The following is a 13657-nucleotide window of genomic DNA, read 5'->3' as shown; positions in this document are numbered from 1 at the left end:
TCTACACTGCTCATCCTCAGTAGCGGTAGTCATCTGAAGAGCAGCAGGACTCTGACTGACAGACACCTGTGTTCTCATCTCCCCTCCTACTTGTTGACCTCTGCCTATTATCACACAGCCCACCCCAGCCCTGCCCCCGCTGGAAACAGAGAGGTGGAGGAGGGAGAGAGCGAGAGAGATATAGAAAAAACGAGAGAGAGAAAAGGAAATGGGCATGTGTGATGTCTAGAATATACTTAATCAGGAGTCGGGTGGGCATATAAAGCCATGTGTGTATTTGTCTCCGTGACTATAGTGCGAGCAGCAGCATCACCTCTACTCCTGCGAGACAGACCGACACTATGGAGCTAGAGGTTAACAAGGGGGTTGGTCGGGCCAGACCTGCCCGGAGTAGGGTCAATGTCTGGGGACCTTCCTGGGGTCTGCCTGGCCGTCTGGGGGTCCGGGTGCTGATGCACAGAGACCACCTCACCTGTCGCTTCCTGCAGGGTTCTCTGCCTCGCGTCTGGCTGCAGCGTTACTGGGGAAAGCAACGCTTTTGCCATCTCTCATCCTTCTCTCATCTTTCACCAGCCCTGAGGGAGCGGGACAAGTCCTCGCTGGCCCCTGAGGGCCCCTCCGGCTCGCCGAAAGTCCCAGACATGACCCTCAGCACACGGAGACCCAGTGCTCAGCCTACTGCCCCCAGCAGCTCTTCCTCCAGCAACAGTCACACTGCTTCAGCCAGCCTCAACCTCACCCACAGCCACAACAGCAACTCTGGGTTAGTACTAACAGCTAGCCACCTGACCAATCAGTTAGCAGGCTACATAAGCTAGCCGCTGGTCAATAGCAGTGTATTTACCGCCACTATGTAGGCTATACCATTGTCATAATAGACTGTAGTTATAGATTATACCACTGCCCTATATTGTCTGTATGGACTCTATACCACTGCTCTGTATAATTTAAATTGTGAATTTAATGTTAGTTTTTAAGCAAATCAATTTTACCTTTCTGGTGGTTGTGGTGCATGTAAATCTAGGCTATTTATGCATTATTTCCTTCCAGCTAAAAAGCTGGTTTTGGCTTTAATTTTTTATACATGTCTGTGATGTGTTATTAATAGGTGACATGCTGCAAGCTAACTGTCAAGTGGATTTTGCAGTTCTTTGATTTGAGTTGAGACAGAGCTTAAAACAGCCAGTGCTATCATAGTGCTGTCGTAGACAGGGCATCTTGCAGGCAGGCAGCCAGGTTGCGGGAGGTGTGTAGCTGTGTCTTTGCCATCTGTGGTAGTATAGTCTCTCTCAGCATACATGACAGTCTAGCTGTAGTGTAGCTGTGTCTTTGCCATCTGTGGTAGTATAGTCTTTCTCAGCATACATGGCAGTCTAGCTGTAGTGTAGCTGTGTCTTTGCCTCCTGTGGTTGAGTAGTGTCTGTGTAGTATCTCAGCATGTACAGTATGTATGCCATTTTAGTGTAGTGTAGCTGTATCTTTCTCCTATGCCAGGGGGGGATGGGTGTTGGTGTTAGTGTGTCTTGTTGTAATTGTAACATCTCAGTCCTGTATTTCATTCAGGACCTCTGTATTGTAGCTGTGTCTGTAGTGTTAGTGTATAGTAGTCTTGTAGTCTCTTAGTATGTATGTCACTCTGGACCTGTGGCGCTCCTCTTTCAGATCCCTCCCAGGGGACATGGACGAGATGGACAGCCTCCGCTTCGGGATAAAGCGCTTCAACGAGTATGCGGTGTCCCTGACCCCTTCCACCACCGGCTCCATCATCGTAGAGGGTGAGTGGGTTAGGGAGGGAGCTGCTCTTTAGAGCTTAGATACATGAGAGCGAGTACCGTACAGCTGCGGTGGACAACCACTACTGAGTGTGCAGGCTTTTCCTCCAACCCTGTTGTAACTAACACGATTCAGCTAATCAAAGTCCTATTGGGCAGCCAATTAGTAGAATCAGGTGTGCTAGATTAGGGTTGGAGAGAAAGCCTTCAGGAGGGTAGCTCTACAGGAGGAAGGTTGTGCAACCCTATCGTTATCCTAGGTTATGAGACGGTTATGTGGCTGGCATATAGAGAGCGTGGGCTGTTGGGAGAGAGATGGGACCTCACCCAGTTTCATTAAGCTGGAGTGTGTGGAATAGACTGCATAATTATCCCAGGTTGTCAAGCAGTGATGTAGGTAGTGTTGCTATAGTAGCAAGACAGAAACAGTCATCCACCCCAACTACGGGAGATCAGTATGTGTTAGTGGTCATAGCGTAGGATTATTATTTTAGCATTTAATTGCACATATTGCTAAATCATGTGATGTGACTTTAACGAACATCACCTATTGAATGCATTAGAAATACATTGGAGTTGTGCTACACAAGAATACAGTCATACTGCGGCAGCCAGCCTCAACCTGTTTCATGCCCCTTCCCTCCCCCAGATGCATACTACTCTGCGGTTCAAGCTGATCTGGAGTCAGATGCCCAGGACTTGGATGTGGAGTCTTGGAGCCTGGCTGTGGACCAACAGTACCTGAAGAAACACACCAAGGAGATGGTCAAGAGACAGGACGTCATCTACGGTCAGTTTGTCATACACTATCTTTGTTGTCTTTTGATGTCTTATTCATCTTGTTATATTTGTCGTGTTTTATGTAGGCTTTCGATGTGTTTTTCTGGTTATATCTGTGGTTAAGTTTAGGATTAGAATGTGAATTATGAGAAGGGAGAAGCTCAACTCTTTTTGAATGTCAATTGTTCCATCCATCTCTGTCTGGCTCTACAATCAGTAAAGGAGTCCGGTGGAAGAAAAGCAAATTCCTGTAAAAGGCTAATTAGATGTTGAACCCCTTGTCTGTCTGTCAGTCATTCTGTCTATTTATCCCAACAGAGTTGATGCAGACAGAGATGCATCACGTACGGACCCTGAAGATCATGTTGCGTGTGTACGTGAGGGAGCTGAAAGAGCACCTTCAGATGGATGTGCGGTGTCTGGACTGTCTGTTCCCGCGCCTGGAGAGCCTACTGGAGCTACACACACACTTCCTGACCCGCCTCAAAGAGCGGCGCCGAGTCGCCACGCAGCTCAGCAGCGACAAGAACTACAACATACAGAGACTCGCTGACATCCTCACCACACAGGTAGAGAGACACCACACACACACACACAGTGTTACACACACTTTCTCTAATTCAGTCTCCCTTACATACACAGTGACTTGTATTTTTCCCGTATTTGTAGGTAAAGAAAAATACATTCAGATCCTGTATCCCATTACCTTGACTGGAAATTCTAATCAAAAGGAAGAGAAAGACTAGATTATTCAAACAACAACTTTCTTACAAGATTTGCTCATCTGGAGCAATTAACAATCCACCCAATGGTGCAGCGTTAAGAGCCCAACGAACAAGAGTTGGGTCTCAGCTTTTATAACTTTTGTCGACATGGCAGTTTGAGAGCATGATGGGAACATTACGCGCAATTTTGTTACTCCTTTCTAGCCGATATCTAGGTGCTGCTGCTCAAGCTAGCCTCTGTTCTCTTAATATCTCCACACAGCTGTGCCCTTGAAAGATACGAAAGGAACAGGATGGACCAAAAACTGGTCACTCTCAGATGGCCCTTTGTCTTTGGCTGCATGACCAAGTTACTCAGAAACAAGAGTGATTCATTTGACATGGGAGGATTGGACATAAATTCTAAAACTAAGACAGACATTGCAGCGCCAGTCTCTACTAGAACCATTGACGAAGAGACGAACCATTGGCTCCTTACGGGGGCTTGAAATAATCTTTAAATGCTGTCCAGGGGTGTCAACTGTAGAGGTCGACCGATTAATTGGCATGGTCGATTAATTAGGGCCGATTTCAAGTTTTCAGAACAATCGGTAAATCGGCATTTTTGGACGCCGATTACATTGTAATCCACGAGGAGACTGCGTGGCAGGCTGACCACCTGTTACGCGAGTGCAGCAAGGAGTCAGGGTAAGTTGCTAGCTAGCATTAAACTTATAAAAAACAATCTTAATATAATCACTAGTTAAACTAGTAATATCATCAACCATGTGTAGTTATCTAGCTTGTCCTGCTTTGCATATAATCAATACGGTGCCTGTTAATTTATCATCGAATCACAGCCTACTTCGACAAACGGGTGATGAAGCGCATTCACGGAAAAAAGCAATGTGTACCTAACCATAAACATCAATGCTAATGTTGGGTGATTCTTAAAATCAATATTTTTTGAACCTTCATATTTAGTTAATATTGGCTGCTAACATGAATTTCTTTAAACTAGAGAAATTGTGTCACTTCTCTTGCGTTCTGTGCAAGCAGAGTCAGGGTATATGCAGCAGTTTGGGTCGCCTGGCTCGTTGCAAACTGTGTGAAGACCATTTCTTCCTAACAAAGACCGGAATTAATTTGCCCGGAATTTTACATAATTATGACATAACATTGAAGGTTGTGCAATGTAACAGCAATATTTAGACTTAGGGTTGCCGCCCGTTCGATAAAATACGTAACGGTTCCGTATTTCACTGAAAGAATAAACGTTTTGTTTTCGAAATTCTAGTTTCCGGATTTGACCATATTAATGACCTACGGCTGTGTGTTTATTATATTATAACTAAGTCTATGATTTGATATTTGATAGAGCAGTCTGACTGAGCGGTGATAGGCAGCAGCAAGCTTGTAAGCATTCATTCAAACAGCCCTTTCCTGCGTTTGCCAGCAGCTCTTTGCAATACTTGAAGTGCAACGCTGTTTATGACTTCAAGCCTATGAACTCCCGAGATTAAACTGGCAATACTATAGTGCCTATGAGAACATCCAATAGTCAAAAGGTATATGAAATACAAATGGTATAGAGAGAAATAGTCCTATAATTCCTATAACTACAACCTAAAACTTCTTACCTGGGAATATTGAAGACTCGTGTTAAAAGGAACCACCAGCTTTCATATGTTCTCATGTTCTGAGCAAGGAGCTTAAACGTTAGCTTTTCTTTACATGGCACTTATTACACTTTTAATTTCTCCTCCAACACTGTTTTTACCTTATTTAAACCAAATTGAACAGGTTTCATTATTTATTTGAGACTAAATTGATTTTATTTATGTATTATATTAAGAAAATATAAAAGTTCATTCAGTATTGTTGTAATTGTCATTATTATAAAAAATCGGTATTGTCTTTTTTTGGTCTGCCAATAAATCGGTATCAGCGTTAAAAAATCATAATCGGTCAACGTCTAGTCAACTGTCTCATCCTCGCGTCAGTCTCTGTGTGGGTTGTAAAAGGATCGTTTTCGGTGGCGATCCTGTTCTCCAGTTACCTCCCCCACCCGATTCGTTCTTGCAGTCTTTTGCAAAATGTCCACTCTTTCCACAAGTATAGCATTATGGTTGCTGTCGTCTGGCCCATCCGCACCGTCTCCCCCTCCTCTTCTACCTCTTCCTTTTCCTCTCTGTCAATATTTTTGGAGGTCGTCCCTGAGCCTGCTGGCCCTGTCTTTGAGAATGCCAGCTGTGCATTCCACCTTTTCCATTCTCTGTTTCGTCTTATCTTGAGACAGTTGCTGCCTCTCAGCGTGTTTACAGTGTTCAATGACCGTCTGTAGGGTAGTAGTTTCCCAACCAATGCAGGTCATCTTAACCTGTTTACCAAGGGCTGGCAAAAGTCCATTCATTAGCAGCCTTCAAGAGGCTGTTCTGATGCCACTGTGTTTGCGGAAACAGTTCTCCAATCTATGCCTGTAGTCCTCTTGTGAAATGGGAGTCATTGTAGGTGGTGTGTAGAACAGGTTCCTACTGCTCCGGGGCTGCCTCTTAGGGGTCTGACAGTCGTATCAGGTCTTGTTTCGGGGTAGAGCTGCAGTAGGCGAGGCGGCTAAGCAGGCTGCTTTTGGACAACCAGGGCGGGTGCTGGTGCAGTGGATACAGAGGTATAATAGGGAGGTGGAAAGTCATTGTTTCTCCTTTTCTTATCATTCACCATTATTCCTTTCATTTTCTTGTCTGCCCTTCTCTGCTTCTCTTTCCCATTTCCTAAAATCATCCCAGTCTATTCTACTTGCCTTGCCTTTCTTGGTTTCTTTGAAGTCCTGTAACTTCTTTCTACATTCTGCTAGCAAAACTTCACTTCATGTACCTTTCAAGGGAAAGTCTGCTAGCTTGTGCCAGAAGCGGTACCTGTTCCAGAATGTCCCTGCCCCACTTATCCACCATTACCTTCACTGGTCCGGTCAGCGTGTCAGGCAGACAAGTTTCTCCCCTGCTGCTCTTGGCTCCCATTGTGAAACTCTGTCTATACAAACACAAATCAAACAATATTTAGTTAGGAACTTCTTCCTTTCTTAAAATACATTATGGGTTAACTCAAAAGGGGGCATTTCTTCGCCATCAAAATGTTTGTTTATGTCTTTATGTAATTTAGAATTCTGTACCCATATAGTATTTCCCCCTATAGAAAATGTTGTATGTGTTTTATGCACATAACCAATTATTTCCCCAAGTACACTACCGGTCAAAAGTTTTAGAACACCTACTCATTTAAGGGTTTTTCTTTATGTTTACTATTTTCTACATTGTAGAATAATAGTGAAAACATCAAAACTATGAAAAAACACATATGGAATTATGTAGTAACAAAAGTGTTAAAATGTATTTTGATTTGTTTATATTTGAGATTCTTCCAAGTAGCCACTCTTTGCCTTGATGACAGCTTTGCACATGCTTGGTATTCTCTCAACCAGTTTCATGAGGTAGTCACCTGGAATGCAATTCAATTAACAGGTATGCCTTCTTAAAAGTTAATTTGTGGAATTACTTAATTTCTTAATGCGTTTGAGCCAATCAACTGTGTTGTGACAAGGTAGGTGGGGGTATACAGAAGATGGTATTTTACCAAATACGGCTAAGTTCATATTATGGCAAGAACATCTCAAATAAGAAAAGAGAAACAACAGTCCATCACTACTTTAAGACATGAAGGTCAGTCAATCCAGTCGCAAAAACCATCAAGTGCTATGATGCAACAGGCTCTCATAAGGATCGCCACAGGAATGGAAGACCCAGAGTTACCTCTGCTGCAGAGGATAAGTTCATTCGAGTTACCAGCCTCAGAAATTGCAGCCCAAATAAATTATTCAGAGTTCAAGTAATAGACACATCTCAACATCAACTGTTCAGAGGAGACTGTGTGAATCAGGCCTTCATGGTCAAATTGCTGCAAAGAAACCACTACCAAAGGACACCAATAAGAAGAAGAGGCTTGCTTGGGCCAAGACATTAGACTGACAATGGACATTATCTCAAAATTTGAGATTTTTGGTTCCAACCGCCATATCTTTGTGAGACTATCATTTGTTTTTCAACAGGACAATGACCCAACACACCTCCAGGCTGTGTAAGGGCTATTTACCAACCTCAACCAAACTGAGATGGTTTGGGATGAGTCGGACCGCAGAGTGAAGGAAAAGCAGCCAACAAGTGCTCAGCATATGTGGGATCTCCTTCAAGACTGTTGGAAAAGCATTCCCAGTGAAGATGGTTGAGAGAATGCCAAGAGTGTGCAAAGCTGTCATCAAGGCAAAGGGTGGCTACTTTCTCTGTCCTGGAAACACATAACTCATGCATTTACATCTGATGATTGCAAACCATGGAATATCAATTCATATTAAGTACTTTGCCAACTAATGCTCATTTGCCTGGGAATACCTCTTATAAAACAGGGTTTTCTCCACACACAGTAGAGCCCTTTTTGTCACTAAGACAAGGTCTTCTTCACACACAGTGAAAACTCACCCATCTCTTACCAGGTAATCCCTGCTCCTACAAGGAACCTAGTCAGAGATGTCCCTGCTCCAACAGGGCAACTCGTCCCAGAATTTCTCCTTTAATTAATGATATCTGTTCCAACAGAGTTCCTAATTAAATATTGTAATACTTCCCCTATAAGAAATAACTCTACAACAAAGTTTAAAGCTAGGGGTGTCTTTGCTCCAACAAAACCTAATGTGCACAACCTGTTCCCAGAACAGGATTTTCTATGCGGAGCAGCGGAGGTGTATTTGGAGGGCAAGTTGGTCAGCATAATGTCTATGAGGGTGCCCATGTTTACGGATTTAGGGTTGTACCTGGTGGGTTCCTTGATGATTTGTGTGAGATTGAGGGCATCTAGCTTAGATTGTAGGACTGCCGGGGTCTTAAGCATATCCCAGTTTAGGTCACCTAACAGAACAAGGGGAGTCGATAGCAGAAGGCAACAGTGAGAGACTTATTTCTGGAGAGGTTAATTTTTTAAATCAGAAGTTCAAACTGTTTGGGTATAGACCTGGAAAGTATGACAGAACTTTGGCTCTCTCTGCAGTAGATTGCAACTCCTCCCCCTTTGGCAGTTCTATCTTGACGGAAAATGTAGCTGGGTATGGAAATCTCAGAATTGTTGGTGGCCTTCCTGAGCCAGGATTCAGACACGGCAAGGACATCAGGGTTGGCAGAGTGTGCTAAAGCAGTGAGTAAAACAAACTTAGGGAGGAGGCTTCTGATGTTGACATGCATGAAACCAATGTTTTGATTTGTGTTGATTTGGAGAGCTAGCTAAGACAACAACAACAGCTAATCAGCTAAAACAACAACAGGTAAAATGGCGATGAATGGGCAGAGGGTCGGTTAACTACACACAGAGCCTGGGTTTGTGGCTGGGGCCGGCAGATAAGAAATAATAAATACATATATAAACAGAATGGAGTACCGTGATTAATGGACAGTCCAGCGGGCATCAGCTATGTAGCCAAGTGATCATAGGGTCCAGGGGGCAGCAATAGATGAAACAGGGAGGCTGCGGATTAGTTGTTACTACGCTAGCACGCAGGCGACGCAGCGTTTAAAGTTAACAGGCTAGGGCTAGTAGAAGCGTCTCCTCCGACGGAGGCCGGTTGAAGGCACAGTGGATGGAGTATTCGTCGGCAGACCTGTCGTGGTGGTGCGGCGGGGCGCTGTGTCGACTAAGGATCCAAGCCAGGTGGCGAAAGAGGTATTGTAGTTGTAGTAATTTAGTTTTCTATCCGGGAGATGCGCCTGGCTCACGGCTACTGGTGCTAGCTTTGGGGCAGAGGCGTTAGCCACTAAGCCACTCGGTAGCAGCGGTGATCTGGTGCCAAGGTCCAGAGCTTACGGCAAGGATCCGGTGGAGTAGTGTGTTCTAGCCGTGTATGGGTGGAGTCCGGGTGAACAATTGAGTAGACCGGGAGGTGGGCCTCAGGGATAGCTTCGGTACTGGGTAACTCGGTGGGTGCTAGCTAGCTGTGAAGATCAGGAGAATGGTCCAGGGATTACGGCAGGAATCCGGTGTTGTAGTGGAGAGACAGTCCGTTACTGGTAGGCGGCGAGTATTATCCAAGCTAAAAAAAAGGGCTGGTACCTGTGCAGAAGGTAAAGGCCGCTAGCAGTGGCTAACTATGACTAAATAGCTTGTAGCTAATTAGCTGGTTAGCTTCTGATGGCTGTGGTTCTTGCTATGTCTAAAAATGACATAGCGGTTCTGTATCACATTGGGTGAGGCAGGTTACCGGAAGGTATAATTGAACTAAAATGGAGAAGAGATTGAAATTAAAATGGAAATATATACAAAAAAAGACGAAAAGGTACACGAGAGGACGAACAAAACACGTCTGCACTGCTACGCCATCTTGGATCAGGATACCTGTGTGTATCAATAATAGTCCACTGCCCTAAGGACATCCAGTCAACTTCACACAACTGTGGGAAGCATTGGAGTCAACATCCCTGTGGAACGCTTTCAACACCTCTAGTCTATGCCCCAACAAATTGAGGCTGTTCTAAGGGCAAAGGGGGGTGCAATTGAATATTAGGAAGGTGTTCCTAATGTTTTGTGCACTCAGTGAACCTGTCAGAAAGTGCCGGAGTCTGGTGTAGTGATCAAAGGCTATGTTGACACAGGTACCCAATTCTGATATTTTTCCCAATTATGTGCAAGTTGTCTGATCATTTGTCAAAGACCAATTGGTGGCAAAATATCAGAATTGGCTGCCTGTTTAAACAAAGCCTGAGCTGCCAACTCCGGATCGCATTTGCTACCCTGGCGATGGGGGTTTTAGCCCCTTGTCAGTGAAAGTAGATCAGAGGAGCCCGGGAAGACTAACAATACTGAGACTGTTCTCATTCTTGTCTCCGCTCCAGTTTTCAGGTGAGATAGGGGAGCGGATGAAGGAGAGCTATGGTGATTTCTGTAGCCGCCACACAGAGGCTGTCAGCTACTACAAGGAGCAGCTGCACAACAAGAAGTTCCAAAACCTCATACGGGTAAGTTTTTGGTTCTACAACAATAGAGACATTGACAAATCCTGTCCAATCCAACATGTGCTAACTTAAAGGAACATTAACAGTGGGCCATTTAAGAAGATATGAGACTTTTTCCACATTCAGCTATTGTGTGTAACCAGAAATATTTATAGATTACACTACATGGTCTATGAACGGTGTATAAAATATGTAGCTTTTTCTTCCAGAAAATCAACAATTTGCCAATTGTGAGAAGATTAGGAGTGACAGAGTGCATTCTCCTGGTGACACAGCGCATCACGAAGTACCCAGTGCTGGTGGAACGCATTGTCCAGAACACAGAAGGTAAGGAGACCTGATCCTGACTTAGGAATTTATGTCTTTCCTACCCACTTCTCAGTATTTGGTTTTCAGACTCACCTTATTCAGTCGTGTAACGTGCTCTGCAGGTGTGGCTACCTTGCGCTCTGAATACATTTCATTCAACCGCTGAACCCCCCCCCTCCCACACACACACACACACTTGCTGACCAACAGATTTTATTGTGGTTTTCAGTACATTTATCTTAAGCCATCCCTTTAAATATGGTGTAGCTTGAATTAGAATTTTGTCGACGGACTCAATAGAATACAGCAAGAGAACTAGTTCAGAATATATGGGTCAATGAAAGAATGCCATCTCTTCGTCTCCATTTCAGCACCAGCTTGTATATTTAAAAAATACTCTGGTTTTATAGATTATTTAGGCATATTTTAGGGTTAAGGTAAGTACAGTTGAATTCGGAAGTTTACATACACTTAGGTTGGAGTCATTAAAACTCATTTTTCAACCACTCCACAAATTTATTGTTAACAATGTATTGTTTTGGCAAGTCGGTTAGGACATCTACTTTGTGCATGACACAAGTCATTTTTCCAACAATTGTTTACAGACATATTATTTCAGTGTATCACAATTCCAGTGGGTCAGAAGTTTACATACACTAAGTTGACTGCCTTTAAACAGCTTGAAAAATTCCAGAAAATTATGTCATGGCTTTAGAAGCTTCTGATACGCTAATTGACATAATTTGAGTCAATTGGAGGAGTACCTGTGGATGTATTTCAAGGCCAACCTTCAAAGTCAGTGCCTCTTTGCTTAATATCATGGGAAAATCAAAATAAATCATGTTGTGGGGGTGCTTTGCTGCAGGAGAGACAGGTGAACTTCACAAAATAGATGGTATCATGAGGAACGAAAATTATGTGGATATATTGAAACAACATCTCAAGACAGCAGTCAGCTTGGTCGCAAATGGGCCTTCCAAATGGACAATGACCCCAAGCATACTTCAAAAGTTGTGGCAAAATGGCTTAAGGACAACAAAGTCAAGGTATTGGAGTGGCCTTCACAAAGCCCTGACCTCAATCCTATGGAAAATGTATGGGCAGAACTGAAAAAGCATGTGTGAGCAAGGAGGCCTACAAACCTGACTCAGTTACACCAGCTCTGCCAGGAGGAATGGGCCAAAATTCACCCAACTTATTGTGGGAAACTTGTGTAAGGCTACCCGAAACGTTTGACCCAAGTTGAACAATTTAAAGGCAATGCTGCTGAATGCTTAATGAGTGTATGTAAACTTCTGAACCACTAGGAATGTGATGAAAGAAATAAAGCTGATTTCACATTCTTAAAAGAAAGTGGTGATCCTAACTCACCTAAGACAGGGAACATTTACAACCTAAAAGTTGTCAATTTCAAGTTCAATCCATTAAAATATTGGATGAGGGGGGGGGGGGGGGTGTACATTAGGGGTTGAACAATAGTCCTATAAATCTAACCTAATTCTCACTTATCATGGAACTGTATGACAACGGTACAGTCGTTGTGGACCACGCTCCAGGTTTGACCTGCTACGTGTGGTCTCAGTTCCATAACGATTAAAATAGGCTACATGTCCCAAATTATTGCGCAACGTTTCGTTAGCCTAATATGATCCACTAATGCTAGCGACCCTCAGGAACAATTTACATGGATGTGACAGAGGAATGAAAGGTAGACGGCATGGAATTATGCAAAATCTAAACTTCAAATCGAAGAAAATGAACACTAAAGTGACAGTGATAAATGTATGTGGATATTACTGACGGTGGCTAATATTTAACATGATACAAATTGTAAAATAAAATGGAGAAAAGCCCTGGCATAGACTTTAATAGAACATTCTAAAGCCCATACATCAACTCGGGCAGGTTAAGCCTTACGGAAGCCTATAGTGCCCAATTTTCATCCACGCAAATTAGGAGGGCTCACAATACAAATTTGGAATAACAGCACAGCTTTTTATAGCCTATTTCAATGTGGAAAAGGGGCCATAATACATGTCATGTTGATATGGTTTTCAGTTTGCTTCCATATGACTTGTTTCACATTCATCTCCAGGGATCATAAGGAAAACTAATCGAAAACAATTCCTATGTGCATTTACAATCCTTCTCCAAATGTATTACTCATTTACCTAGCGCCTCTCAATAGCTCTTCTTCATTTATAAATTACAGTGCATGGAAAATGATGTTAGTGCATGGAAAATGAAGAACTGGTAGGTTCACTAAACCTTATGGTGGTTTCTTCACTTGTAAAGGTGGTGGAATTAAGTCAAGGTCAGAATACGGCATATCTATAGACACCACCGCCACACCTTCATTCGACCTCTTACCCAAAACGAATAGCAGGTGAATAAGCATGCTGTTCTCATGCTTAAATTCAAGGTCATAGAGAGAAAAGTGCATAAAGGGAATCGGGACCCCATGTCTTTCCCCTCTGCTAGCTCTTGAAGGTTGAGGCCCAACTTTTTGTTAAGGTCTTTGTGACAGGAACTTGAAAGACTGTTGGAATAGAAAGAATAACATTATTTCTCCCTAACATTCAGAGATGGCCTATTGCAATGAACATTGGCCAGCCTACTAACAAGGTAATCTCTCATTAAACCTTCAATAAATAAAAAATATCACCTGCACAGCTGATCTCAGTTGCAACCATCACGGACCACTGATTTTCCGCTCCATAACTCTTAGACTACGATTTCCACACCCCGGTGTGAATTCAATTAACATATATATATATATATTTTTAAATCCATCCATTTAAACTACCTTTCTTTTTGTATGGGTTTCGTCTCAATCCACCGCATCTGCCGATGGCAGTGCTAGAGCGGACAGTGTCCAAACGGTTTGGCCTACAAAGTACAGGATGGTGTTCTCCGTTTTGCTCTAGGACGGCCACAAGCCTCGTCTGAAGGTCCCCGCTACCAGTAAAAATAAAAGTTTTTTAAACAAACGGAAGTATATGGAGATAGTTTAGTGCCAAAAGTAAGGGGATAAATACATGTGCAA

The 13657-nt window shown here is 43.3% G+C and overlaps 1 protein-coding gene across 1 annotated transcript in view; it reads left to right on the top strand.

Moving 5' to 3' along the window:
* The first annotated feature begins 626 nt into the window (after nt 1-626).
* LOC139407989 (rho guanine nucleotide exchange factor 18-like) overlaps nt 627-13657 on the top strand; it is a 35918-nt gene continuing 22887 nt past the window's right edge. The window contains exons 1-6 of the mRNA XM_071151839.1: nt 627-763; nt 1663-1775; nt 2422-2562; nt 2871-3121; nt 10183-10305; nt 10512-10629. Of these exons, the coding sequence (XP_071007940.1) occupies nt 642-763; nt 1663-1775; nt 2422-2562; nt 2871-3121; nt 10183-10305; nt 10512-10629 (868 nt within the window). The 5' untranslated portion in view covers nt 627-641. The remainder of the gene's footprint in view (nt 764-1662; nt 1776-2421; nt 2563-2870; nt 3122-10182; nt 10306-10511; nt 10630-13657) is intronic.

Source organism: Oncorhynchus clarkii, chromosome 4 (genome assembly GCF_045791955.1).
Source record: "Oncorhynchus clarkii lewisi isolate Uvic-CL-2024 chromosome 4, UVic_Ocla_1.0, whole genome shotgun sequence".
Lineage (NCBI taxonomy): Eukaryota > Metazoa > Chordata > Actinopteri > Salmoniformes > Salmonidae > Oncorhynchus > Oncorhynchus clarkii.
This window is presented reverse-complemented; position numbering and strand designations above follow the sequence as displayed.